General features: G+C 37.8%; 1 protein-coding gene across 1 annotated transcript in view; it reads right to left on the bottom strand.

Moving 5' to 3' along the window:
* Positions 1 to 1,651: 1,651 nt before the first annotated feature.
* The window catches only part of slco5a1 (solute carrier organic anion transporter family member 5A1), a 41,577-nt gene continuing 16,135 nt past the window's right edge, over positions 1,652 to 27,093 (bottom strand). Inside the window, exons 3-10 of the mRNA XM_079602506.1 lie at positions 18,162 to 18,294; positions 17,737 to 17,948; positions 14,534 to 14,698; positions 8,912 to 9,110; positions 7,132 to 7,291; positions 5,882 to 6,123; positions 5,371 to 5,435; positions 1,652 to 5,079 (exon numbers count right to left, since the gene is read on the bottom strand). Coding sequence (XP_079458632.1) covers positions 4,634 to 5,079; positions 5,371 to 5,435; positions 5,882 to 6,123; positions 7,132 to 7,291; positions 8,912 to 9,110; positions 14,534 to 14,698; positions 17,737 to 17,948; positions 18,162 to 18,294 — 1,622 coding nt within the window. The 3' untranslated portion in view covers positions 1,652 to 4,633. The remainder of the gene's footprint in view (positions 5,080 to 5,370; positions 5,436 to 5,881; positions 6,124 to 7,131; positions 7,292 to 8,911; positions 9,111 to 14,533; positions 14,699 to 17,736; positions 17,949 to 18,161; positions 18,295 to 27,093) is intronic.

The raw sequence follows: 27,093 nt of genomic DNA on the forward strand, positions 1-27,093 counted from the left end.
CATAGGCTTGGTCACCAGACTTGATAAAGCGTTACTGAAGTATAAATAAATTGCAATATAACATAACTACATGTGTACAATAAATAATATATTTGCTTGCCTATTAAAACACATGCGAGAGCTGAGTCTCTGTCGACAGATCAAGTCCAAGTTTGTCGCGATGCTCTCTCCTTCTCGAAAACGCAATGCCGACATTGATCCTTGTTTTATTTCCAAAGCCTGCTTGCCTCAGTTGATCTACGTTTACGTTTTTTTGCATTTTCTGTACTCGCCAGTCTCCAATCAATACTCTTGAACCATGACTAAACACAACAGCGGCATGCAAGATATTGTATCATAGATATGTATACATATATTAGCAGCTTACAGATATATGCCCATGGAAATGGCAGCTAATGACGAATTTATGTATGTCTATGGTTTCTACAAGCGGAAACCGAGGATAGCGCGGATATTAAGTCATTGATATGCGACAATGAGCCATTATTTAAAACTAATCTCTCTGGATTTACAAATCCTTGGGAACTTTTGGGATAATGTAAGTACACAACTGCATAAAATACATACTATGCAAGTGGCTTTTTAATGTTTTGTTACAAAAAGCTTACATATTGTATCTTTAAGGCAATAAAACATCTAGAATGTGTGCCAAGTGCCAAATTGAGCTCCAATATATATTGAAGGCCACAGGTGAATGTGACATTTATTATAATGGGTTTATGTGAAGACTAAGTTCACTTAAAATAAAAGTTTTTATATTATTTAAAGCCTATTAAATGTTAAAATCGATATATTTCGATTATTATATATACTGTAATACTTGCTAAATTAATATAATTAATGTCTGAAATTGAGAGAAAATCAATTTCATAAAGACAGTATCGGTGATACTGACCTGCTTTCAAAACAAGTAAAAGTGACGTGACTTGTAGCCAAGTATGGTGCATTTTACACAGACACAGTATTGAACACACGCACACACTGTGAACACACACCCAGAGCAGCGGGAAGACATTTTTTTCTGTTGTGCCGGGGGAGCGATTGGGGGTTAGGTGTCTGGCTCAAATGGCACCTCAGTTTTGGGTAATGAGAGTGGAAGAGAGCGCTGTTTGTTCACTCCCCCACCTACATTCCTGTATAGTTCACACAAAAATTAAAGTTTTGCCATCACTTACCCTCAAGTTGTTAAACACAACCTTTTTCTGTTGAACACAAAATATATTTTGAAGAATTTTGGTAATCAAACAATTGACTGTAACCATTGACTTCGGTAGAAGGGAAAAACAATACTATGAAAGTCAGTGGCTACCGTCAACCGTGTGGTTACCAACTTTTTTTTAAAATATCTTTTTTCATGTTCAACAGAGGAAAGAAACTCTTACAGGTTTAGAACAACATGAGGGTGAGGAAATATTTATTTTTGGGTGAACTATACCTTTAACTCTCTTTAAAGGTATCTTTTCACGCTCTTTTTCTAACTCTTGATATTTCTCTCAGCATTATAAAGGAGTGTTAAGTCTGTGGTCGTAGGGTGAACTGTACTGTAGGTGGCGCCATTGTCTACTGGAAGACAAAGCCTAGTTTATCAAGAAACAACACATTTCATTATACATTGTGTACTTCCTTATACATGACAGATAGATATTGCCACTTCTCTTAAAGTCTTTTATTTCAATAAATACATGTCAAAATATGAAGAATGAAGAAAGACAGAATTAAAGTAACTGTCTAGTTCACATGTGGGAGTTCAGATCATCTGTGTCCATGAGTATGGAGATAGACAAACACAGCTGGCCTTTACACTGATCTGAAATCAGCCCTGCAGAGACACCAACACATTCAATATTTTTTATTACACAGCAGAAAAAAAATTACAGGATACTAAGGAAGTCCTGCAATGTAGTACAAATGTAGTATTTTTTTATTTTCATACTTGATCTCATTCATTGATATTGTAGGCTGTCTTGGAGCCACTACATGACCAACACATTACAACAAGGTCGTTGTCAGTTTATTGATTTTGAGCAGCTCACATTGTAGCTCAAACTAATGTGGAGCTCCTGATTATTTTAAAGCGCTCACAGACTTTCTCTCACCACTGTACACCTATTTCACTAACATAAAAAAGCAAGCCAATTCAAATAATAGCAGGGCTTGATTTAACCATCTTAGTTGTAAATGTCACATTCTAACACTGAAGTCAGCACCGGAAATACAATTTTTTATGAAAAACATGTCCTCGTAGTCGTAATGTGGTTCTGAGATTGTGATCATAATGCAGTACAGCTTACAAAATAATTTTAAAGTGGAGATTTGTGAAAGGATGGAATTAATACAGCATAGTCTACATTTTTCTGGGTTTTTGGTTGCATGTTAAGCATTAAGTATTTAACTACCATGTTAGTCTCTCATAAATCATAACTGAACCCAATAATACCTAACCTATGTAAATCATTGCACATGGCTAAATAATTCATGACTTCTGTATTGATCTAAATGCTATAATTCTAATGAATTGCCAAACTAGCATTATAAACCCATCATAGAGTACTGAAAATCTGAGGTTTGCATATTATTAGGCAGAAGTTGAATTGTATATAGTTGGTGCATAAGAATACAGCCAGTGCTTGAGGACGACGCTTCAGCCGGAGCACATGCTCATATAAGTCGGCAGCTCCCGAACCAAAGCTGAGAATCCATTCTGATTCTGCTATGGCTTTACGAATGCTATCGCTAAAACTGCTCAGACATGCTTAGGTACTTGAACGCAGCAGCGGCATAAGTGGTCGACGGAGACGTCCTCATTTTAATCTGAATTTGACTCGCTTTGTTCACACAGCACACAAATCCGGTTTTGTTTTCAAATCGGACCTTTAGGATTTGTAGTCAATGTTTGATGTATCTACATAATGATGTCAATACGATGGCAAGAAACTCTCCTACTGAGTGCAAAGGGCCGTTCACACCAAAGACGATAACTATAATTAATATAGCTTTAATACTGAAAAATTTTGATAAGCATTTTAATTCTACACCACAATGATAGTGACACAATCACTTTCAGAATGCGCTTTTTTTCAGCTGATGAACAATACAAATATTGACAGCTAATCAGAATCCATCTGACTTTAATGTGCTTGAGTATTTAAAGCGGTAAATGCATAATTCCTTTTAAATGCATAAAAGCAACAGATTATCATCCATTGGTGTGAATGCTAATATAGTTATTGTTATCTTTATAGTTGTCATGACAGACTATTTTTTAGGTTTTATTTGTTGTCTTTCAACTCTTAAAGCCTGTACACTCCAAGAATGACATTTACGCTTAAACCACTGACTTGTTCACTAATTCACTACATGGTGAATGTCAAAGTTTGCTACACACTCTTAAAAATTAAGGTTCCAAATAGGGGGTTTTCCACAGCGATACCAGAGAACCATTTTGGGTTTCCCAAAAGAATCTTTCAGCAAACAGTTCTTAAAAAGCCCAATTGTTTTTCTGTGTGGGAAGAGACCCTTTGGTTCAATGAAAAATTTCTATGGATTTTAAAGACAAATTTCCATTGAACTAAAGATTTTTTTATAGTCGAAAAAGGTTCTTTAGATTATTTTTCATGGAACAATAGATGCCCTTTATTTTTATGAGGGTATATAAGGGAAGTGAGAGCAAAAAATGACACATTCGATTTGTCATTCCAAGTCTGATGTAACCGTTCAGACTGTGGAAACCATCAGGTTTGAATCAGATTTCACTAGATGTGAATGGGGTTTGTAAACATTAAATTTCATGTTTTTTGCTGTTCACACTACATCATTTTTAAAAAAAATACGATTTGAATACGGATTCACCAATAACTCCATCAAATTGGTCTAAACAAAGCCTGACATTTTTGAGACCCGATATTGGACCACTGAACAACATGTCTGCTAAATCATGCTAACATCTGATCCCAAAGTATGCATCAAAACACAAATCGCCATTGAGTCAATCACTGAACACACAGAATGATTATGAAGAGGTTTCAGTCCTTCTCCAAATGCATTTTAGCAGTCCACTCCGTGCTCAGCCTGTTATCCAGCAGACCTCACTGCTGACAGGGCAATTTGAGGCACTGAATTCACATACAGCGCTGTGATCTGTCTGGAGGAGGCTGAATGTTCCAGTACAGCTCCTTGAATAACACCCAAATTACATTGTCGCTAACCAACCCCTCCAAACTAGCCAGATGGGAGTTAACACCATTGCGATGTGAATTTGTCCAAGATTTGTTCCGAAAGACCATATGCGATGTTCTGCTATTGGGAATGATGATAATACACTGCCTGCAGGCTTTAATGCTATACGGTGTTGCATAGAACTGATTTCTATTTGTGCTTGTGGTACGTCTTTGATATAATTATCTTATCATCCAAGATTGGAGACCGAGAAATGTCCTCCCTCTTCCCCATTTAGCACCATGAGATGTCTTCCATACGCTTCTACAGCAAATACTCTGATTTTTACGTGACTTGTATTTGCTGTGACATTGAGATCGGTGAGCGCAGCAAGCCCATGAAAGCCGCGCGGCCCTGCCTTTTGGAGGAGGACACCTGACAGGAAGGCACATGGAGGCAGATGTCGGGGCACGCGCCCTCAAATGTGATTCATTTCCTGCATCGAGCGGGCGGCTGGGGTTATTGCTTTGAGGCTGTTTCCGGGACAGCTCTGGCTGCAGTGTCCGCGGTTAAGAGCGGGCTGCTCAGGCGGTTCGGGACGGGGTGTGAAAACAGGGCAGGAGCGGGTGCGAGCGTGGCTCTTGTGGCCGCCCACGTGACAGATGAGCTCACTGACGGTGCCCAGCGGAGGCAGATGCTGCTGCCAGCGCTTCAGCCGATCCTCTTTGTATTTAATGGAGTACCAGGTGAGGAAGATGAACACGAAGCCCACAAACTTGAGGCTGGCAGCCAGGCCGAAGTAGACGAATCGGAAGGAAGTGACGTCGTACTCCCAGCAAGAGCCGTGAACGCCGCAGTCCTGCTGCCAGAGCATACAGGTGGTGTCGATCACCGCCCCAAAGTAGATGGGCGTGGGAATGTAGGCTGCACACATGGAGGAAGAGGAGAATTATGGTAAAGGGGAGTTTGAATTAAATAAAATAAAATGTAAAGCTTGTGTATCCACAAGGAGAAATCTATGTTGTATTTTTTCCCTTCATCTTAACTAATTGAAATGTTATGATGCTTATACTGAGCTGTAATTTAAGAAAGTTTAGACTAGGAGGTGCTATATGGACAGCTCTGCTGCAGGGATAAACAAGGCTGATGGATTTCATGACAAAGTTAATATTGAAATCTTTGCATTCCTTGAAAAAATAAATCATTTTGACTTACCCAGAGTTCTTAGCAGCACAAACTGCATTCCTAAAGCAAACGGTCTTTCTTGCTCTTCCACTGACCTGAAGCGGAAAATGATTTTATTCTGTCATGTACTACCACTACTGTAAATTGCATAGTGTTACTCAAATCCCTTATGTATAGATAACTATAGTATTTATTAACTATAATTTATACATAATTATATTCCTAAATCTAGTAAGTACATGTAGTTATTACTTTTAAATTAAATGTATCAGTTTCCACAAAAGTATTAAGCAGGACAACCATTTTCAATATTGATAAGAAATATTTCTTGAGCAGCAAATCAGAAGTAATTATGCTAAAGGATTTGACATCCTTGAAATACTGATATTTTAAATTGTTATTTTTGATCAAATAAAAGCCTTGGTGAGCATAAGAGACTTCTTTCTCAGACAGTTGAATAATATATATTAAAACATTTCAAAAAGTGCCCAAATGATTTCTATTTCTTTAGTAACTATATACATTAGTTACTGTCTCCTACCTGAGAGTGACGATAATGGCGGAGGGCTGTGCACAAGCTGTGATGAGCGTGACGATGAAGAGGAAGATGAGGAAGGGGATGAGCGTGTTGCAGGTGCGATCACACTTCCCTGAGACGGCGAATCCGTTCTCGTTCAGGTAGGTCTTCACTATGACCAGCTGCAGCTGGCTGCCTTGGCCGCTGGTGGGAGGGGTGATGACCTGTCTGCTCTGCACGCATGCACAGTCCGTGTAGTTTCTGATCTACATGACAAAAACACACACGACACATTGGAGAACGAGATTCAAACAAGTACATCAACAACATTCCAATCAACTAATCAGATTTGAGGGAAGAGTTTAGATTTACAAACAGGGTGAGGTGCTTCTGCATCAATGTTATTCACCAATCATTTCCCTATGATTTTAGGGTTATGGGTGGGAACATTTTCAGACAGAAATGTTGATCCATAAACTTGTCTTTTTTGGCAAAATCATGGTGACCATGACTTTACCACAGATATTAATTCCTGAGATTACTTAAGGAAAATAATGTTAAATTAAACGCCTTCATTTCACTCTTTTAAAAATATAATAATAATAATTTAAAATTCAAACATTGAATCCGCATTTTTTTATGCATTAAAATTCCACATGCTGACACCAACAAGCTTCCAAATCTGTTATTTAATACAATGTTTTTTATACTTTCATTTAAAATATTTTTTTATGTAAATTACAACGCTATATGTTATATTATTTTACCTTTGCATTAAAAAAAAACTAGCACTGCTGTGAGGGTGTTTCTAATACATCGGCTGTCGGAGTGATGGACGTTTTTCTCTCTTCTGACTGCTGTTACCAATCTCTCTCTTTTTCCGCTCTTTTTGTGAAAACACTGGAGTGTTTTTTTTTTTTTTTTTTGCTATTTGAGCAAACGGGAACACAAAAAAAAATATATTTAATGTAGTCACAACACATTCACCACTATAGTTTAGCCAACGATGATGACTTCGCTTCTGAGAAACCCAGAGATGTGAAAATGGTCTATAAAAGGGACGCTGTATCTATGATCCAGATCAAGAGGCAAGGATAATAAAATAAGATGTTTACATGTTAATAGAAATAGCTGCAATGAAAACCTGTACAGGACATCTAGAATAGATTATTAAGATTTATTAGTAGTTTGTGGTTTTAAAATCTAGACCTAAAAAGGTTTGTGCTGTCCTTAAAATTCACACCACCTCCAGAACGACATGAAGTCTGGCTCACCCCGGTGCTGTCATTGCCAACCGTGCTGCATCCCGCCAGACAGGGGTTGAAATATGTGATGCCATCGGAGCCACAAACAGGAGCATACTCGTTGATCCGACAGCCACAGTTCACATTACAGCCTCCCGTCAGGTTTCTGTGGGTCAGAGTCAGTGTCGGCCTGAAGAAAAACAAGCAGAGGACGGACAGAGCTGTTAGTTTGGGAATAAAATGCATTATATTAGCTGCTGTAGGCAATGTTTGGAAGAACACAACACCTTGTGTTCTGAGAAATCACACTTGTCTCTGTGACAACCCTAGGCATTGTATTCATGCATAAGCCTATGATAGAATGTATAAACTATGCATGTGTGTGTATATATATATATAAACTGTCATCTCCCTCAGTGGATAAAAGAGAGTGAGAAGGAAAGAGACAGACAGTTAAATAACTAGAGATACTGTATAAACAGTTATTTTAATGCTGTGGGAATGTCAGGCAAATTCAAACAGTTCTTTCCCACATTAAACACAGCAACAGCTCTGGTTGACTTTACATTATCCTCACAGATCTACAGCAGAATGAGGGGATGAATCATGGCATAACACAGCCAGCAGGATGGACAGAATGGAATCCAGTCTTTAAACACTAAACGAGACGGACCTCTCTGCGACAAAACCAGACACCATAATAGTCAGCTCTCATCCGTACAGGATTTAAAGGGATAACATGGTGCTTTTGTTTGTCATTTTGAAGCTTGGCAGCTCAGATCCTCTTTCATTTTATATTAAATGGATAAGTATGGCCAGTTCTGCTACCTTTTGTGTTCCATGGAAGAAAGTCAGTCATATGGGTTTAAAATGACATTGACATAGACATGAGTGAATTAAATATGTGGGGAAATGATTCCTTTAAGCTTCAGTTAACGGGAGCAGTTTTTTGTCAAGGTCACCCGAGCTGAATTCTGTGGTTAATAAATTAATAAATAATATATAAGCACTTATGAATGTGCATGCGAGTCTCCTTTAACCATAGGAAACACTGTCACTTTGAGAAAGGCTAACCTTGAGAAGATTAGCAGAAAGAAACACAAACTGTTTGGACGGATGTGGAATGTGAGCGTTGACTGAGCACAAATGCTTTGTATTTCTACTTTGTGTGTCTCACAGTGCAGCTCTATATGTTGAAAGAGCCTCACACTTTAGTGCCCTGTGTTCCTCAAACACGCCGTCTCGCTAACCTACTGCACACTTCAGCCCTAGAAATCAACTCGCGTCACTCAATAGAGCCTTGTGAGGTGGACGAAAGGAAATAGACAATGGACCTCAGAGCAGGAATGTCAAACACACGGCTCATGGACAGGGTACAGTCTGTGAAGAAGCCCAATCCAGCCAAAAATGAGAAATCGTTTTTTGTCTAAAAAGTAGATATTAAAAATGAGTTATAGTTTCTTCAAATAAATAAAAAATATAAAATGTGACAGACAAATTTTAAAGAGGGAAAAAGTTGAAAAGTTGGCTGAAAAAAGGTCAGGATTTATGTAGCATTTGTAGTGAATCGTGAAAAAAATATTTTCAGACCATACGTGTAGACATATGTACGGGCATTGAAATGTGCAATGATGCAAGAAACTGCCTCTGCACCTGCTGTTCAGCATATGCCTCTTACATTGTTTATAGTATTTTAATGTTCGTAAAACCCCAATATAATTGAAACCACAAAACATAAATAAAACCCATATCCATGCAGTATACCTCAAACCTTACACTGAAAGGCTTTAATGCCAGAGCATTCACTCACCCTGTGGTGTAAGGGATATTGATGCCCCCCAGGTTAATGCTCTCGCAGCCCACGATGAAGAGGGTGGAGAAGCACAGGAGAGACACCCCACTGCAGATCATGGCCAGCTTGGCCGACTCGCGAGCTCCAAGCTTTAGTTTCTTTATGATGTAGCCGCCCAGTACAATGCCCACGCCTGCACTGGGCACAATAATGACCCCTGAAAGAAAAAGAAGAGAGATCAGTCGTAATGCTCGTCCAGAAAGCCACGTATCACAAAAAATATCAGACTTGAATGAACACATCAATATGTCCACGTTTATCAGAACAGAAGTCTTAAAGTCTTAGTGTCACTTATAACACCAAACTTTTGAATGCTAGTGTGTATATATAATATTTTGGGTGGAATAAACATTGTCTATCATAATAAATGGAGAAGACAAAAAAAAAATCTTCATAAGTAGAGACAATCATGACAATGCAACTCAAAAAAGGAATGTCAACATTTCTATTGGTGGAAGTTGACACAAAGACCTGAAGGAATGTGAACATCCTGAGCAGGGTTCACAGGACCATCATGAAAAAGAACAAAAAAGCTCACAATACTACTACCCTGTGGCTGTACATTAAGACTGAAGCAGAAAAAAGATTGAGTGACTAAGAAGAACCAAAGATAGACATCACAGGCTGGCAGAATAACAGTGAGGCAGAAGCGTGGCACACGTGCTGGCATCACAGCTTGGGATTTGAAAGTCAAAGCTGACTGCTGGCAGTCAGAGGTCACTGTAAATCCATTGGGTGGGCAAGGCAAGCACATGTCTGCTTTCAGCACGGTCAACAGCGAGCTCCTCATAAAAGCACTTATATAATGGCAAAACGAAGTGTATTTAATCATATTCATGCAGAAAATTGCTGATTTCAGCTTAGCTTAAGCTTAGCATAGCGCTACCTGAAAAGTACACCATCATTAAATATTAGCCATTTATATATTCCTTAACTAACGGTTTAAAGTCGGCGTGAAACGGAAGTTGGGATAGTCTTTCCTTCCCTATTGTGACATAGAGTGAAACGGGTTCTCAAACATTTTGTACATCGGGAATTGATTGGATCATTGTTTGCTATTGGTCGATCTCATGTGATTGACAGGTTGACCCGCCCTCGCTCCAGTAAACGCCATCACAAAAGAAAAGAGACGTCACTGCATGAGAAGGGAAAGGTAGTTTGATTAAAGATTACGAGGGCAATAACAATGATGTGCTCAGATAAATCATTTATAACAAATTCTGCAATATTCCATAAAAATGTTTTTTTTTGTCAAATTTGATTTCATGGTGACTTTAACCTACTATCTTATAACAGATCTAAAAAGGTATATAATGGTATTTATATAAAAACGGTCAGAATGCACAGCTGCTTTTGAAAGGTTTTCAATGAATAGATTTCCCAGATGGTGTAGTTGCGACATCAGGTGCTAACTGGATCGTGCTAACCAGATAAACTTTGACCTCAGAGCTAAACCAGCGGGGCTTACTTGATCAGCCAACTTCATCAGGAAGTACACCGGCTAACCAGCATAAACATAAGCATGAACATCCATGCCACTCAGCTTCAAGCTGATTAGACCTGACTTCATTACACTCCACAAATGCTTGTACACCCACACATGCATAAACACACATACCCTTCCAACCTGACAAGGTGGTAAAAACACCCATCCACGAGACAACCACGGCTGTGTGAAGCCAGTACAATGTTCCTTTGGGCTATATTTAGCCAGTAGTGCGTCAGGAACACCTCCCTATCACGAGAGGGGAAGAAACGAGCACTATTCACACAAACCCTCAAGCAGGGAAAGTTTGAGAGGATGTCCTGGGAGACTGCGTGCACAGCTGGCATAGAGATGCGTGTGTGTGTTGAGGAGGAGGGCAGCGTGGGACATGCACAGCAATTCCTGTATGCCACAAGCTGGAGCAAAGCAGGGTGTTAATGACCACAGCCTACTGACAGATCCCTCTTGCACGCACACACACACACACACACACACACACACACACACACACATCGCTGTCATTAGTGCCGTCTGAGGTCATGTGGACCTGAAGACACAGACTGTCCGACATCACCCCCTATACTCTACAAATGGCCGTCCCCTCAAATAGTGCCCTATTTAAGTGGTGTCCTAAACCATAGTGGATCGAGTGCACTCATTCAATCCCACAATGCACCGCAATAACGAGTGTACAACTGATTTATGCTCAACGGCTAGAAAATACCATAATGCACTATAAGAGTCACATGCCAAATTAATTCCTACATGTTGGTCTAATGTGGCTAGCTACATAATAAATTACTTTTTAATTGATCATTATATTGTTTAATCAATGTTTATAGTTTTACATGACAATCAAAGATACTATTGTTTGAACTTCGATGAAAATGATTGGACTGAATAACTATATTCAGACTCTGTAGGAGCAATGCACATTAAATGAGGCAAAAAGGATTTTAAGCGACCCATCTCATGTACTCTTCCGCTCTTATGAACTCTTACCGTCTGGAAGAAGGTACAGAACTCTCCGTTATAAACGGTTATAAACGGTTCAAAAACTCTTTTGTACCGGTATCAATTAGACTGTTGAACATAAATTAGTGAAGTCTATTTATTTTTATGTGTATGATGTGCATTTTGTGTCATTTTTTAATGTATTAGGTTTTGGCGAGTCCATTATAAATTGCCCTATCAGGGACAATAAAGTATATTTCATGATAGAGTTCAAGAAAAATCTTTTCATTACTACTGGAGCTGCCAGTAGTTAAGTTTCAAATAAACAGCTAGCACAAACTATGCAAAAGCAGCAGCCTTTCCGGAGCACTCCGTTTCCAAAGTCGCTCACTCATTTTTATTCACTCCCTCAAGTGAACTATATTAGTGGAGTAATGCAAGGAATAGTGAATGAGGGTATAGGGGGCGATTTCGGACAGAGCCACGGTGAGATGCATGAAAAATGCTTTAACATTTTTGAAACAGCCACTGTTTCAGTTGACAACCTAACTGACAACCGCATACATTTTTTTTTTTCAGTTTTTAGTTGAAAAAGGTGTTGTGCAAACACCCCGTAAAACTAGACATTTAGTCGACTAAAACTTGACTAAACAAAACCAGGAGAAGGTTGACTAAATATGATAAAAACGAAAAAGACTACATTCAAAAATGGACGAAATGAACACTACACTGTTTGATATTGAAGGAGTTTTAAGTGATGGCAAAAAACACAACATTTTCAAGTTGGTCACGTAAATTTGCCAAGTTGACCAAGTTCAGAAAACGGCTTAATTTGAAAGTGAATTCTGTGTGAGCAATGCTTCACACATCTCTGCTATTGACAATAAACAGTGGACCTTTTTGCAAGTGAAATTTCACTGCAATTCCACTAATGTGTTTGCACCTTTATGGCTAATTAAATAAATGTTAATCATAGGACTATAGGAGATCTAGGAACAGTTGAATCATTCTTTGATTTATAGCACCTTAAATTGCTGAAATTAATTTGTAGGAAAGATGGAGTGTAAATGTAGTACTGATGCTCCTTGGCCTCAGTTTTCTGTTTTATAGTACACCATCTGTCTTCTGTCCGTCTCTAGTTTCTGCAGCTGCAGTCTTATAGGGTGAAGGGAATCTTGGCAGCCATAACTGAGGAAACGGCATAAAACGACAAACTGCTTGCATCTATTGATGTGTAAAACATCCAGGCCTTTGTGAAAGCTCTGACTTCAGCAGGCATATCAATCTGCTGTTACTAAAGCCCGGGGTTAAATCCGAGAACATGTTTTACTTTCTTCTGTTTGAACCTTATCCATGAGGGACTGTTGGGATGTCATACATTTCTACCCAGTTTATCAGAGGTCAAGTCCTGATAGCTCTAGCCAACAAGTTGTCTTCCTGTTATAATCGAAGAACACACAAGCATAGTTAAGAGTCAACATAGCGAGCATACCATTAATTCATTTCTCTCCCTGTTTCCTGGCAACAAGCTAGGGGCCACAATAATGACTCAAAATCAGAAGTCTGCTTGTTTATATACAGACACTGATCATGGAGATGTTATTAGGGCTCCTAAGGCAAGGATCATTATTGCTCATATTTGAACAAAGCCATCATTATTGTTATTCATATTTGAACAAAGGCTTAACTAATAATTAAAATTCTGTCATGACAACTGTCAGAGCGTTTGTATGACAATATTGATATATTCGGTCTTAGTGGAATAGATCTGCAACGCTGCTGCTGTTGTTAAGTGTTGCTGCAAAGCAAGTACGGGACTTGCTACTGCCAATACACACATACACACACACACACACACACGACACGCTGCTGTGAGCTACTTATTCTCAGAAGTATTTTTTTTTAAACACAAGAACATCTAGCATTGTGGTGTTGAGTTCGCATTTAATTTAGATTCAGAGCCCTATAAATTGTCTATAAAGTGTCACCCTATAAAGTGATGTCCGGCTTAGAAAAATGTACATCTTTACCCTTTATTCAAAATATTGCAAATTTATTAAAGCTTTTGTAAGCATATTGGGTAGTAGCACTTTAAGTCAGTTGTTTTATTTGTAATAATGAAATGAAATATGCCAAATTGTGCAGACATCATTTTTAGCCAGCCTGACTGCCATACAAAGAAATGATGAACACATGCAAAAACAGAAGAGAACCAACAAAATATTAGTAACTAATTATGTTGTAATCAATGTATGCTTTTTCCTGATAGATTTTAGTTTTTCTATGCATTTTTTTCAAAGTAAAATTAAATCTGTAGCTGAAGTTTGCCTTTTCTGCCAATAATTTTGTCAGATAAACACCTTAACCAAGTTCAATGTTTAGTTCTTCAGATATTTAAAAATATATATAAAAAAATGTAATATTGTAATTTTTTCGATGGTTTAATCAAACTTGTAAAGTCATCAAAAACAAATACCCAAACCAATTGCCTCCGGGCTTCACTTTAACCCAATACTATACGAATAGATATTATTTTTCAATTTCAAATATCATTCTTTTTTTTTCTTTTTTTTTACATACTTTGATACTTTTGTATGTAATACTATAGGAATATACATTAGTATTTATGAAGTAAATAACATGGATCAAAGTAGCAGTGACCCGTGCTGACAGAAGCTGTTAAAGGATCCTGGCCATTCTCCAGTTACCTTATGAGAGAGCATCTGTGCCGAGATATTTGGGCATACAGTATGCATGGCTTAATAATGATCTTGAGTCTGAGATGGAGGGCAAGATGTTTTTGAGGGCTTATTTAGATGAGCAAGAACATCAAATAGTGAGAAAGGGATCTTATGGTATGTTGAAACCCAGTGATAAACGCTCACAGAAGGTTGTACAGCTTTATATAGTAGCGATCAAATAAGACTCTACAAAATAAGTGGGAACAGCAGTGTAAAGAAATATCCCGTTTTCACACTTTATTTTTAACACATGTTCTTTAATGTGATGAAAAGAGTGTGAATCATGTGAAATGTGTGATATGACAAGAAAGGAAACCATACGTAAAAGTGTTAGGGAGAAGAAAAAAAAAAGGGAATATAGAGAGAGATTGAATTACTTATATCCTGATAATCGTGTACCTGTGTATATGCTGGCGTTGGAGGCAGGGATTCCAAACTGCGACTCGATGAACTTGGGGATGAAGGTGATGAAGGCAGTGACAATAGCGCTCTCGGCCGTGTAGGACAGACTCACAAATAGAAATGTCATGTTGCTGAGGATCCTTATGGCAGCCTTGGGGAGCTCTGTCCAATGAAATAACCAAAAAACAGCATCAGCAACTATAAATACACTGGCTCACATACCCTGGCTATAGATGACATTAAAGGATTAAGTCACCCCAAAATGTCAATTATCCACCCCAAACCCTTAAGTGTTCATATATTTTGATGTAATCTGAGATTTCTTTCCCTGTACGCAACTACCATTTTGACGCTTCAAAAATGTCATAAAGAGATCGTAAACCTAATCCATAAGAATTTTCTGAATAGACACGATCGCTTTATATGATAAACAGGCTTTAATTCACATATAAACATTCATCAATGGACACACCAGATATGGTAAATGGACGTGCGGGAACCAATGAGGTTTGTTCTCTCTTATCAAGGATGGTTGAACTTCTGTTTATGGTCGCTGATGTTTATATTTTTATATATATATATAAAAAAAAACTAAATTCAATCTGTTCATCATATAAAACGATTGACTGGATTCATATAGATTCATTTTATGATCTCTTTATGAACTTTTTAAAGCGACATGAGTGAGTAATTGACCGTTTTTGCATTTTTGTGTAAACTAACCCTGCACTTTTATTATAATTCAGGCCAAAATCGGTAGATGATAATTATTTTCATGTTATGGTTGATAACCGTTAAATGGCCAATATTAATATTTTAAATATAATTGTTTTTTATATTTATATTAAAATATTTAAAAAAACACTAAAGACTAGGCATCAAAACAATTTATCAAATGAAAAAAATTAAACAATTATATTAATTTAGAGATTGGCTAAAGATAACATTTTACAGTGTTATTAAATTAAGTGTTTTAAACAATTAACTTTACATTATCATTACATGACAACAAAGGTAATCTAAATGTAAAAAAAAACAAGCATGAACAATATATAGATTTTATCTCATAAACTAATGTAGCCTGATTCACAATATATTGGTTATCTATAAAATTGGTTATCAATAAAACAAATTGTAGCAGAGAGCAAGGTGATACCCATATATATATATATATATGAAAACTTAACCTTATCGGTTGACCACTAAAAATGTGCTAATTTCTATAGTCTTCATGAAATGGTTTTAGTCACAGACACAACATGCTTTCTTCTACCAGCCATAATCCATACTAACAGATGATTACTGTCCTAACAGAGTAAAGACAGCTAAACCTAAACATGGTGTCTCCACAGCTCTTCTGGATTCAATCCGTTTAAATCCCATGGGTTTTAGCTAATGCTTCATCATGTCCAACAAAGCCAGTTCTTTTAATTAGCAAGTTATCGCTGTAGCATTGTTTCCATGGTAACCGACTATAATCAAACTTTAATTTGCTTCCGAATGTTGAACTCTTAACCCCTCGAAGCATCTATGGGACTGACAGGAGAGACACAGGAGTTGGTACAAAGCAACCATATTAAATGCTTAAATCTACTAATGAACAAAACAGCTTGCCTGTCTGTCTTTACATTCAAGTCTACTACTCTACCCCACAGTAAGCATTGCAGTTATGTTGAAAGCCTACTTATGCAAACACATGCAGGCCAGGGGGGATGAAAGTGGGTTACAGGGGGTTTATAGAACAGGGCTTGTCTTGATTGTAGTCACAAGTGTGACTTTTTCAAAGCAGGACAAAAGTTGCCATTAATCTGGTTATAGTTTAGACACAGTGTGACGAGAACAGCAATGAGATTTAGATCACTCAATATACACTACTGTTCAAAAGTTTGGGGTCAGTAAGATTTTTTAATGCTTTTGAAAGATTTTAATGCTTTTATTCCTGTGATGGCAAAGCTGAATTTTCAGCATCATTAATCCAGCCTTCAGTGTCACATGATCATTTAGAAATCATTCTAATATGCTGATTGGGTGCTTTCTTATTGTCAAAAAAGGTCAATATTTTTGCGGAAACTGTGATACCTTTTTTTATTAGGATTCTTTGATGAATATACAATTAAAAATAACAGCATTTATTTGAAATAAAAATTTTTTGTAATGTTATAAATGTCTTTGCGGTCACTTATGATCATTTGAATAGATCTGTGCGGAATAAAAGTATTAATTAACTTACTGATGTTATTTGCTCTACTTTTAGTCAATATCCTTGTTTCTGAAGCCTTTGGTCATTTGTAATTATCTATGATGATATTTTGATGTATTGTGCAACTACAATTGCTTGAATCAATGAAAATTGGTGTAAAAGGTATACTGTATTTACAATATATATATATATATATATATACCAGTGCTTAAAAGTGAAAGAAGGCAAAAAAAGCACATTATATTTTACATATGCTGCTTTAAATCTTACAATTCCGACTTTATTTCTCTTAAATTACTTTATATTCACAACGTGAGTTCAAATCTTATTTTATACATTAATCTAATTTAATTACCCATTTTATATATCATTGTAAGGCAGAAACAGGTTTTATCGTCTCTTAGATAAAGTTTCAGCAATATTGTTTCCTCCGCAGCAGCGTAAGTGCGGTTTGGTAATGAAAAGGACCGGAGTGATGAGGGTGGCAGAATTGTCATTAATGCTTTTCCCAGATGAATAATGAAAGGCAACTTCTGCAAGCTTGCACAGTCTTTAGTTAAAACTTTTTGAGCTTGATCATCAATCTTGATGTTCATATCAGCAGACCATTTGAAAATCTCCTGACACTAGTGGTCAGCAGCGCTGTATAATTAAATGAGAGAGAGGTGGAGCCTAATGGTTAAAGATCTGGGCTTATAACTGAAAGACTGCAGGTTCAAATCCTGTCTTTATTATAACTGCACTGCACCGTAATGCTTTGGACAAAAACATCAAGTCACTACTTTATAGAACACAATTACGCTAAATAAAGCAGATTTACATTGGCCAAAGGCTTCTCAATATGATGACTGAAGCGCTAATCTCTGCTAATCTGATGTTTCTTAGAATGTGTTGAGAGCTAGAGGGACACAAATAGCCACATTTGCAAGGTAACACTTTAATATGTAGATGCACGCTTCCTGTAGTGTGCATCATCACATGACCTTTATCAGACACACACCTTTGATGTCCTTCCCAAAGCCCATGGAGGACCCCACGGTCTGGCCTTTGCTGTTGGATTTCTCTTTCAGGACATCGTCATCATTCGAGTTGCTGTCCTCCCCGTGCTTTTTCTTCTTCTTCTTGTGACGAGGGGGCAGTTTTTTGGGGAAAGTGAACATGGGGAAGATGACCAACAGCATGGCGAAAGCACAGAGCAGGAAACCACTCCACCTAAGAACATGGCGATATGCATTAATGATAATTACATTACATAGTAGCTACAGACGGCTTATATAAAGTGTGACCAAAAACCTAAATAAATGACCTGAAATGGGAAATTCAAGCGTAATTTTTTTAGCAAAATGTGCTCAAAAAGTGGTAAAAGTTAATTATTTCATAGGTTGTAATGAAGCTACACACACCTAAATGCAGAACAGATCTTACCAGTTGCCAACAAAGCGTGGATCATTTTGATCAATGTTGGCATTTGTTTTTGGATCCACGTAGAAGCCGATCAGAACGCCTCCCAGGAGGTACCCCGCAGCTGGTCCCAGAGCACCCATCACATACATAATAGCTGAAAGACACAAAAACAACCACATGTTATAAAACAACACCCACATAATACTTTTTTTTTCATATCACAGCATGTCTGATTAAGGCAGGTAATATTCCGTCCACTTTTAGTCCGACTCTTGACTCATTGGGCGAATGAGTCAGCCACACTGAGATGACAGATGATGATCATGTGCGTCATGCTTCCACTCAGTTGAGGAACATCATGTATAGTAGCGGTTTTCAAACTCTGTTTATACACCAGTATATGGAGAAGACCTGCTGAAAAACGAACAAGAGAAATCCAAATTCTTAAGAAGCCGGATCTTTTTAGTGAATCAAAAACATGCAGTGCGACCAGTGTAGTCTGCTTCTAGACAAATGACTCTTCCAAGCGATTTTTTTTAGGGAATCAAAAATAAACCGCATGACCCGTGCAGTCGGATTCCATAACAAATAACTATTATGAGTTCTTATGACTCGCACGAGTTATTTTTAGAAATTAAGAGACACACGCAGTGCCATTTTTTGGGTGAATAAACCACAAACGCATGATCAGTGCAGTTAGATAACTCTTATAAGCCTTTACTTTTTAGTGAATCAAACACACACAGCACAACCGATGTAATATGACTGACTGAATAAAATAAATAAAGTGTAACCACTGTAAGACAATTTTATTTGACACCGCAACAAGATAAGCCAACAGTGTTGGAGATTTCAGCCATCATCCATCAAGTAAACTGAAGCTGTACGCGCATGACTGGAAATAGTCCATGGCGGAGTATATAAATGACTGCCGAGAGACTTTCTTTAAAAGGGACTTCATGGCATTTCCTAATCCTCGACAGGTGCATGTGCAAGGCTCGTTTGCTTTGTGTTGTTGCTTTCGAGGCTGGAGGGATGTGTGTACTGTGGGGAGAGCATTATCCCTACAGTCATCTGTTTACACCTCTTCACAGAAAGCAGTGGACTCTCTCCGCTCCCACATGGCCAACGCGGCTGCCAAGCTGGTTCTGATCCAGCCAGAAGTTCACACAGAACCGAGACAGGTGCAGCAACACGACTAGGCCTAATCTCTAATCTGACTCGATATGGGAGAAGGTTTGGCCGAAGGCCTGCCGGGTTATATAACACAAGTACAAACATGTTGAGGGAGACAGATAAGTCACGTTCTATTTGATGTAAACAGGACTACACTGGCTTAGACTCTAGTCTCCTGTCCTTACGTGAGACCTCTAAAGCCAGAGCAGAGAGAATGAGCCAAATCTAATATGCACACACACAGTCACACTGGGCAGAGAGGCATGACATGTGGGCACAGATATTTCACACTCTGAACCATATTTAGCAATGGGTGATGATCACACTGCGATATGAGACAGGCTGACTTTTGTCTGTATGATTACATATTATGCTGCCTGGTCAAGTGATTCTTAATAAAATGGGTGTGTTGGGCAATTTACATTTACTAATTTAGCAGACGCTTTTATCCAAAGCGACTTACAAAGGAGAACAATTTAATTGTTTCTTTTCTTTTAGATGAACCAATAATAAAATTCTGACCAATAATGATGGGAATTATTTTACTTTTATGGTCGGTATCCAATTAACGGTTGATATTCTAAATGCACTAAAAACACCCAAAAAATAAATAAATAGAGGTAAAGTAAATTTCAGGCATAACAACATAACGGTACGGCAATTCACTCAAGCATTTACTCTTAATGGGACAGCACTCTTCAAGAGATCTCATGGCCAATATTCTGCATTTAAATTTTTTTACATTTTTAATTAGTGGCCTATAAGTTTATAAGTTTTTCTGTTTGGCGACTAATTTTGACAGTGCTGAGAACACAGTGCCTTCATGTAGATGCACAACAGCTCTCATTTTTATCATTAGGTGTCTTCATTTGTCTCTGTTTAACAGTTCTGTCTAATAATTGGAATAGTTCAAGTAAAGCACATTTAATGCCACAAACCTTTCAATTTTTAGCATTAAATCGCAAAAATGTATATATACATAAAACAATGTGCACTTCAGAAGAACTAACAGCTGAATTCTGTCCAGATATGGTACACTGGTTATATGGGTGCTTCTCAATCGGAAAGTTGCGTCCTAGACTAGTAAGGCTGCATATCTCAGCTGCCACGTCATGAAGCTCAGTCATAGGACGTCTCAGATTGAAGGATTCTTTGAAGGCAACCTTCGTTTCGAATACTTCATTCAGCCTATTTTGATGAATGCATCAAGTGGATCCTTCATATACATCTTATAACGTAACCATTTACTAAACCGTCTCATTCTAGCTTTTAATTTGGAGGACTCTAGCCTACAAGCCTCCAAAGGACTGGACTAGGAAGGACACAGCCTCACTAGGACGCGTGACATTTGAGAAGCACCCAAGATTGATCTCAATCACAAACACTTTCATCCTGCCCTTTGCCTTCACAAATCCACAATAAATCAGTTTAAAAAGAAAGCCGTGTCAGTGTGAAGTCACTTTATACACTTAAGTGCGCACAGCTGAGAAATAAAATGGCATAGAGTCTGAAACACACCAGCCATAATTTTCTTGTGGACTTTAAAGTGTGAGCCGAGAAAATAATGCTACAGGCTTTTCCCATAATGCTTTTCGTTTATTCACATGGGTGGCTTTCTTCGCAAACTCTGGAATACCAGGGTCTCGTTTAGTTTTGACTTCTTAAACATTCAATCAAGCCTTATCTACAGCCTAGTTAAATAACAGGTTCCTTTAAAATACCCCTGGAGACTATGGGAGGGGAGAGAAATTATTCCTAAAAAAACACACACACAAAAAGCTGCTGATAAAATGTTCTTATCAGCCCAAAGCAGAAATGCAGCACACAGAACCAAACAGCCATCCAACATCTAACAAACATGCACAGCCTTCACCAGACAGTCCGATACAAAAGAATAAACTGCCTTTGTCTGAAGCATTAAAGTCATAAATTAATTCATCATGAATTCATCAACAGTCCAAGCCATTTTATTAGTGCTTCTGTGGTAGTGGGCCTCCTACTACACTGCATAAGCAGATGGAAATGTATTCAATGACAAAATGACACACCACAAGAGTTAGTACAAGTCTGTATAAAGCATCTGAAAACAGAGTGGCATGTCATTGCATTAATGCTTCAATACTAATCCAGTTTAACAATAACAAGTGCTCACACTGAGCACATCATGAATATTGGTAAAGAGTCTCACTTAATAAAGTTAAATCTTGATTTCAATGTCAGGTAATTGAGAAACTACAAATGATGTGTACTTTTATCTCCTTACTGAACAGAAGAGACATTTTTGTGGGGTGAAATGTGGTCATGAAATGGCAGATATAGCCTTGATATAGAGACGCAAATATGTGGTGCATTTCTATTGCGTAAAAACATACCCAGCATTTCAGTTTATCAGTAGCTGTTGAGTCGAGAGCGTTTGAGGTGAGCCAGTTTTGAATTCTTTGGCATAGCAAACGTCACAGAAATAGACTTTACTTGATGTCCTGAATGCTTGAAAGACAGTTTTAGCCTCAGTGTAAAAAAATATTTATATATAACAGGTAATTGCGAGATGTGGTTCAAATAAGAAATAAAGTTGCATTGTGAGATAAAAAGTCACATTTACATGAAATACTGTTAGATATAAAGTCCCATTGTTAGATATAGTTGCAATCTCATGAAAAAAAAAATACTTTTTTACCCCCCTGGAACATAGAAATACAGTCCTACCCTATCCTTAACAGCACACTCCAAAAATATGTAGGCCTAAATTTAAGATGTATGTATTTGAATTGCATATAAGGTTTCCATTCAGTTGGATTACATAGTTGTTTAGTTTAACATAAACTAATAAACTTTATGTGATGCACATTTGTCAGTCATACATAAACAGGTAAGAAACAGCAAACATTTCTGTAATAGTACTAATAAACGGAACGTGTTTAAAGTAAACAATACCCAGGTTTATATATTTATCATAAAAAAATAAAAAAATTTCAATCTCATTCATTTACTGAATATTGCTTAAAAATCCCATGAGAGGAGGCAGCGCCACACAATACTAAAACTGGATGGTGTAACTACCAAGTAAACAACTGACTGACTCTTTTATTTGTCATCACAATAAAAATGGACTTAAAAACACAACATGACCTGCAAGTCAATTATTAACAGGTACCGGTAAATACATTTTCTTTGGTCACCGCCATCAATTTGCAGTGTTTTAATAAAAGAAATGGTAAAAATATAAAAATATTAAAGATATACTAAATATTCTAATAACTTTACTATTGTTGTTTTTTAGGTAACAATAGTTATCGGTTTTTAAATCAATTAAAAAATCTATTCTTTTTTAAAGCAACGCATTTTTTTGCCTTTTTAAATGTAAAGGCAAACATGTATATGCTTGATACTTTGTACTAATTAATATAATTTCTTATTTTTTTAAATCATCATGACACATACAGAAAAGCAGGTTGAGCTCACAGAGCCAATCCATAATCATTAGCATAAGTCCAACAGCAATTGATCACTTAGTAGTCAACATATATACCAGAATTCAATATATTATTCATCATTACTGGTCTCCGCTCCATAACTGAAAGAGCTCACCTCAAATGTCACAGTTGAGCTTGCACATATTTCATTCCTAATTGTGTAACGGCTTTGTTTGGCTCAATTGATCATGTTAATAATGTTATGTGTGAACGGAGGGTGAAGGAGGGTCATTTAATTGGAGATACTTCAAGGTTGCCTGTTGCCTGGCAGAATACCAGCATAGATGTGCTTTTTCTCCTTCTTCCTGGGAAGGACAGAGGAGGTGTTTGCTGAGGAGAAAAACATGCTGGCTATGCAATACCCTACTGTCATAACCAACGTCAACAACTGACGTCACAAAAGCATGCTCCATGAATTTCAAATCAACCTTTGCAATGAAACTTACACAACAGACCTTCTCAGCAGAAATGTCGTAGAGGACACTATCCACTGGTTTCACAGACGAGGCTTAAGCCAGGTCCCAGACTAACATGCATGTTTGAGCTTTTTTTAACTTAAAGCAACTTGCAGTGATATATCTTAAAATATGCCAGTGCCATTGTTTTGTCTCAAGATGCACACCAGTAATGTTTTTTTAATAAAAGATACTTAAATATCCTAATTGAACTAAGGCCAAATCCTGGCTTAATCTCTAAAAGACAAAAAAAAAAAAAAGATCTAATACATCAGACACAACAAATAAGAATCACCATGGCAGATGTATGCAGGACATTATAATATAATAAATGGAACTTTACGGTTATCCGGACCACACGTGTGTCTTTTAGTCCCGTATAGTCATCCCTGATTGGTCTTAAGCCCAGTGACGGGTAGATTTAGGGGCAGGGTTAGGGGTAGGCCATCGTATGATTGGTCTTAACCCCAGTGACGGGTAGATTTAGGGGCGGGGTTAGGGGTAGGCCATCGTATGATTGGTCTTAACCCCAGTGACGGGTAGATTTAGGGGCGGGGTTAGGGGTAGGCCATCGTATGATTGGTCTTAACCCCAGTGACGGGTAGGTTTAGGGGCGGGGTTAGGGGTAGGCCATCGTGTGATTGATCTTAACCCCAGTGACGGGTAGATTTAGGGGCGGGGTTAGGGGTAGGCCATCGTATGATTGGTCTTAACCCCAGTGACTGGTAGATTTAGGGGCGGGGTTAGGGGTAGGCCATCGTATGATTGGTCTTAACCCCAGTGACGGGTAGATTTAGGGGCGGGGTTAGGGGTAGGCCATCGTGTGATTGATCTTAACCCCAGTGACGGGTAGATTTAGGGGCAGGGTTAGGGGTAGGCCATCGTATGATTGGTCTTAACCCCAGTGACGGGTAGGTTTAGGGGCGGGGTTAGGGGTAGGCCATCGTGTGGTCCGGGTAACCGTATAGTACCTAATAAATATTAGTGGCCTGTTATAAATTAAATATAATAAACTATATTTATAAAAAATATTAATATTCTTTGAAAAATACATTGAAATAATGCAAATTGATGACTTTAACAAGTGCATAGATAATCGTTTAAAAACCTCGGATAGTTACCGTAGGTCTACTTACAGTATGTCTGTCTTTAACACTAAGTTTTTACTATGGAAATAGTTTAAGTTATGACTTTTTTATTTGATTTAGTGTAGTTTGCATCAAATACAATTTGATTGTAACAGAGCATGGACGTCAAAGCTGTAGTGGACCCGTTTACCCGAAAACCTCCGTAGCAGATTTGAATAAAATGACCATTAATTTGGCAAATAAATAAATGACAGTTAGGCTATGTACGTGTTACCAACATTTTTATCCTGTAGGCTTTATGGTACACCTCAAACAAGGGAATTTATAGTAATTTATAGTGTTGTTATTAATTAGCGTGTCCACAAATTGTTTGTGTATGAAGAAAATGTTCAGCTTATATGGACCACACTGCATGCCCCTGATATACATTAAAGATATACAAAATATTCTAGTAATTTTATTATTGTTTATTTTAGGTAACAATATTTATTAGTTTCTAAGCAATGTAGAAAAATGTCAAAATGTATGTAATTCATACTTGAAACATTGTAATGTAAATAATATTTTAATGATGTTTTTAAATAGCATTATTATGATTTAAGATTTTTATATAAATCAATATAATATTTGTATGGATTAATATTAATATTAATTAAGAATATTAAACTTTAATTTCTATAAATATTGCCAAAGTATATAGTATGCACATAATAAATAAATAAAACAACATAATAAATTACATCATTTTAGAGTAATAGTGTGAGATTAAAGGTGTCCCTATGACTTTTAAACATCAAATATAACTGAAACAATTTATATAAGATTAAAAGATTAAAACAACTTGGTTTTCACTTTACTTTCGGCATCAGACACTGTACTGCTCACAGAGGTTGACTGAAACACTCCCGACCCCGACTGACTCCTGGAGGATTTGTTATCTCCACAGAAAATTATGAAGTCTGAAGCGGGCACCTTTCATGCTAAATGAGCTGTGTCCCCAGTGGCAAAAATAATTAGGGAAGATTAATAAATTGATTTCATTACATCCCGAAAAATTAAAGTCAGAATGTGCACACTGACGTTGCTGCGAAAGGGAGCAAAAGGTTGCGCAAGGTGAATTCCATAGCGCTAGAAATAATGAATGGCCCTTAACAGCCTTTAAACAACCGAGCATAAAGCATATGATGAAATAAAGCATTGCAACATCCCCCAATGTCACTGAGTGTGCCCTATGGGGGATTCATTGCAGGACTTCTGTCCTGTTATGAACATGAAGTTGATTAAATATGGGCATGAGTTGTATAATCTCACACTGGGCTCTAATGAAGCCTTGTACCCCGAGAGAATTGTGCTTGAGCACAACAACAGCATAATCTGCAGCAATTCATCACACAGTGTTCAATGGGGTGAAGTCCAAAAATATCTCAGAAGAGGAATTCATAGCCTTTCAGCCTTTTTGTTGTCACGATAGGAAGTGATGTAACCAATGAAAAGCAGCATTATGTGTAAAATATAGCGTCATTTAAATGTGGAGGTGGCAGGGAACAATTCCCAGCCACTGTAAGTATATAGCACTGGATCTCTGTTGTTGTTCGACCTTATAACCTTGCTAGGAGACAGGGGTAAAAGACAATGAAATGGGGAATGACATTGTCATGGCAACTTGCTGATGTTGCAGTGTCTTCTTACAAGTTCTAACCTTATATATATCTCCCAGAGAGCCCCATCTGAATGGCCTGACACAGCTTTCCCCTCACCGGCCTGTGCTGCCAGTTCAATCCAGTCAGAGCGCTGGATGTGGCTTTGAGAGGTTAGCAACAACACTCATTACCCAGAGAAATAGTCTAAATAAGAGTTTTGAAGGGCAGCTGTGGTTTTACTGTATTAAAGTTCAGAGAGCATATGGGGTAATATGAACTACACCACTGATTTTCCACTGACACTGTTTCGGTGCGTGTTCCATGGCCTTAGTTCCGTTCTCAAACTATTCCATGCATTTCCACTGCAGAAAAGGAGGATTCGGGGCAGAAAGATTATTTTTCAGTTTTCAGACTTCAAACTTGCTGGTTTCGAACAGAGCCAGGGAGCGGGGGGTGAAGAAATTTTGTCGCCGTCTACTGTATGGCAGCCTCATTTTTTGGGAGGGCTGATTCAACATGTAGAATCAGCGTCGGGCCGTCAGTGAGAGAGAACTCTGAATGGCTCTTCAGCTTAGCGAACGAGTCAGTGGATGCGAATACGAGCAAAAGTGATGAAAGCAAGCAAAGTAGTCATGACAGCACAGACAGAAGGCTGTTATAATTTAATCATATTACCTGAGCATTCTACTGCGCAAATATTTTTTTATAATAACATAAGTGGTGGGAAATAAAGAACCAGATCAAGGTATACCATATTCAAAATGGTAAGCAAGCACTGCTTTGATCATGGTTTGTATACCTGCAGTTTTGCTTTCCATTTTGAATGACAAATATAGACGAATATCTGCTTAAATAGACCGTTATCTACTTTCACGCAGGCGCAGAATGCCTGAACAGTCGCCTGTAGTTCTTTCTGTGTTTTCAAGGACAGATTTTTCCCCCCAACGCAAGCGACTCGAGGCAACAACACAGTCGGCTTTCATCAGCGCGAATTCTTAGTCAGATAAACAACACATAGCAGCATTACGTCCCGTTCGTTCCTCAAGTCAGTGGAAACACACAGCCAGTTCACGACATGCTCCAGTTCACCTGGCTGAGAACATGCTCTGGCTCCAGAACGC

The sequence above is a fragment of the Phoxinus phoxinus genome (assembly GCF_949152265.1).
Source record: "Phoxinus phoxinus genome assembly, chromosome: 24".
NCBI classification, from domain to species: Eukaryota; Metazoa; Chordata; class Actinopteri; order Cypriniformes; family Leuciscidae; genus Phoxinus; species Phoxinus phoxinus.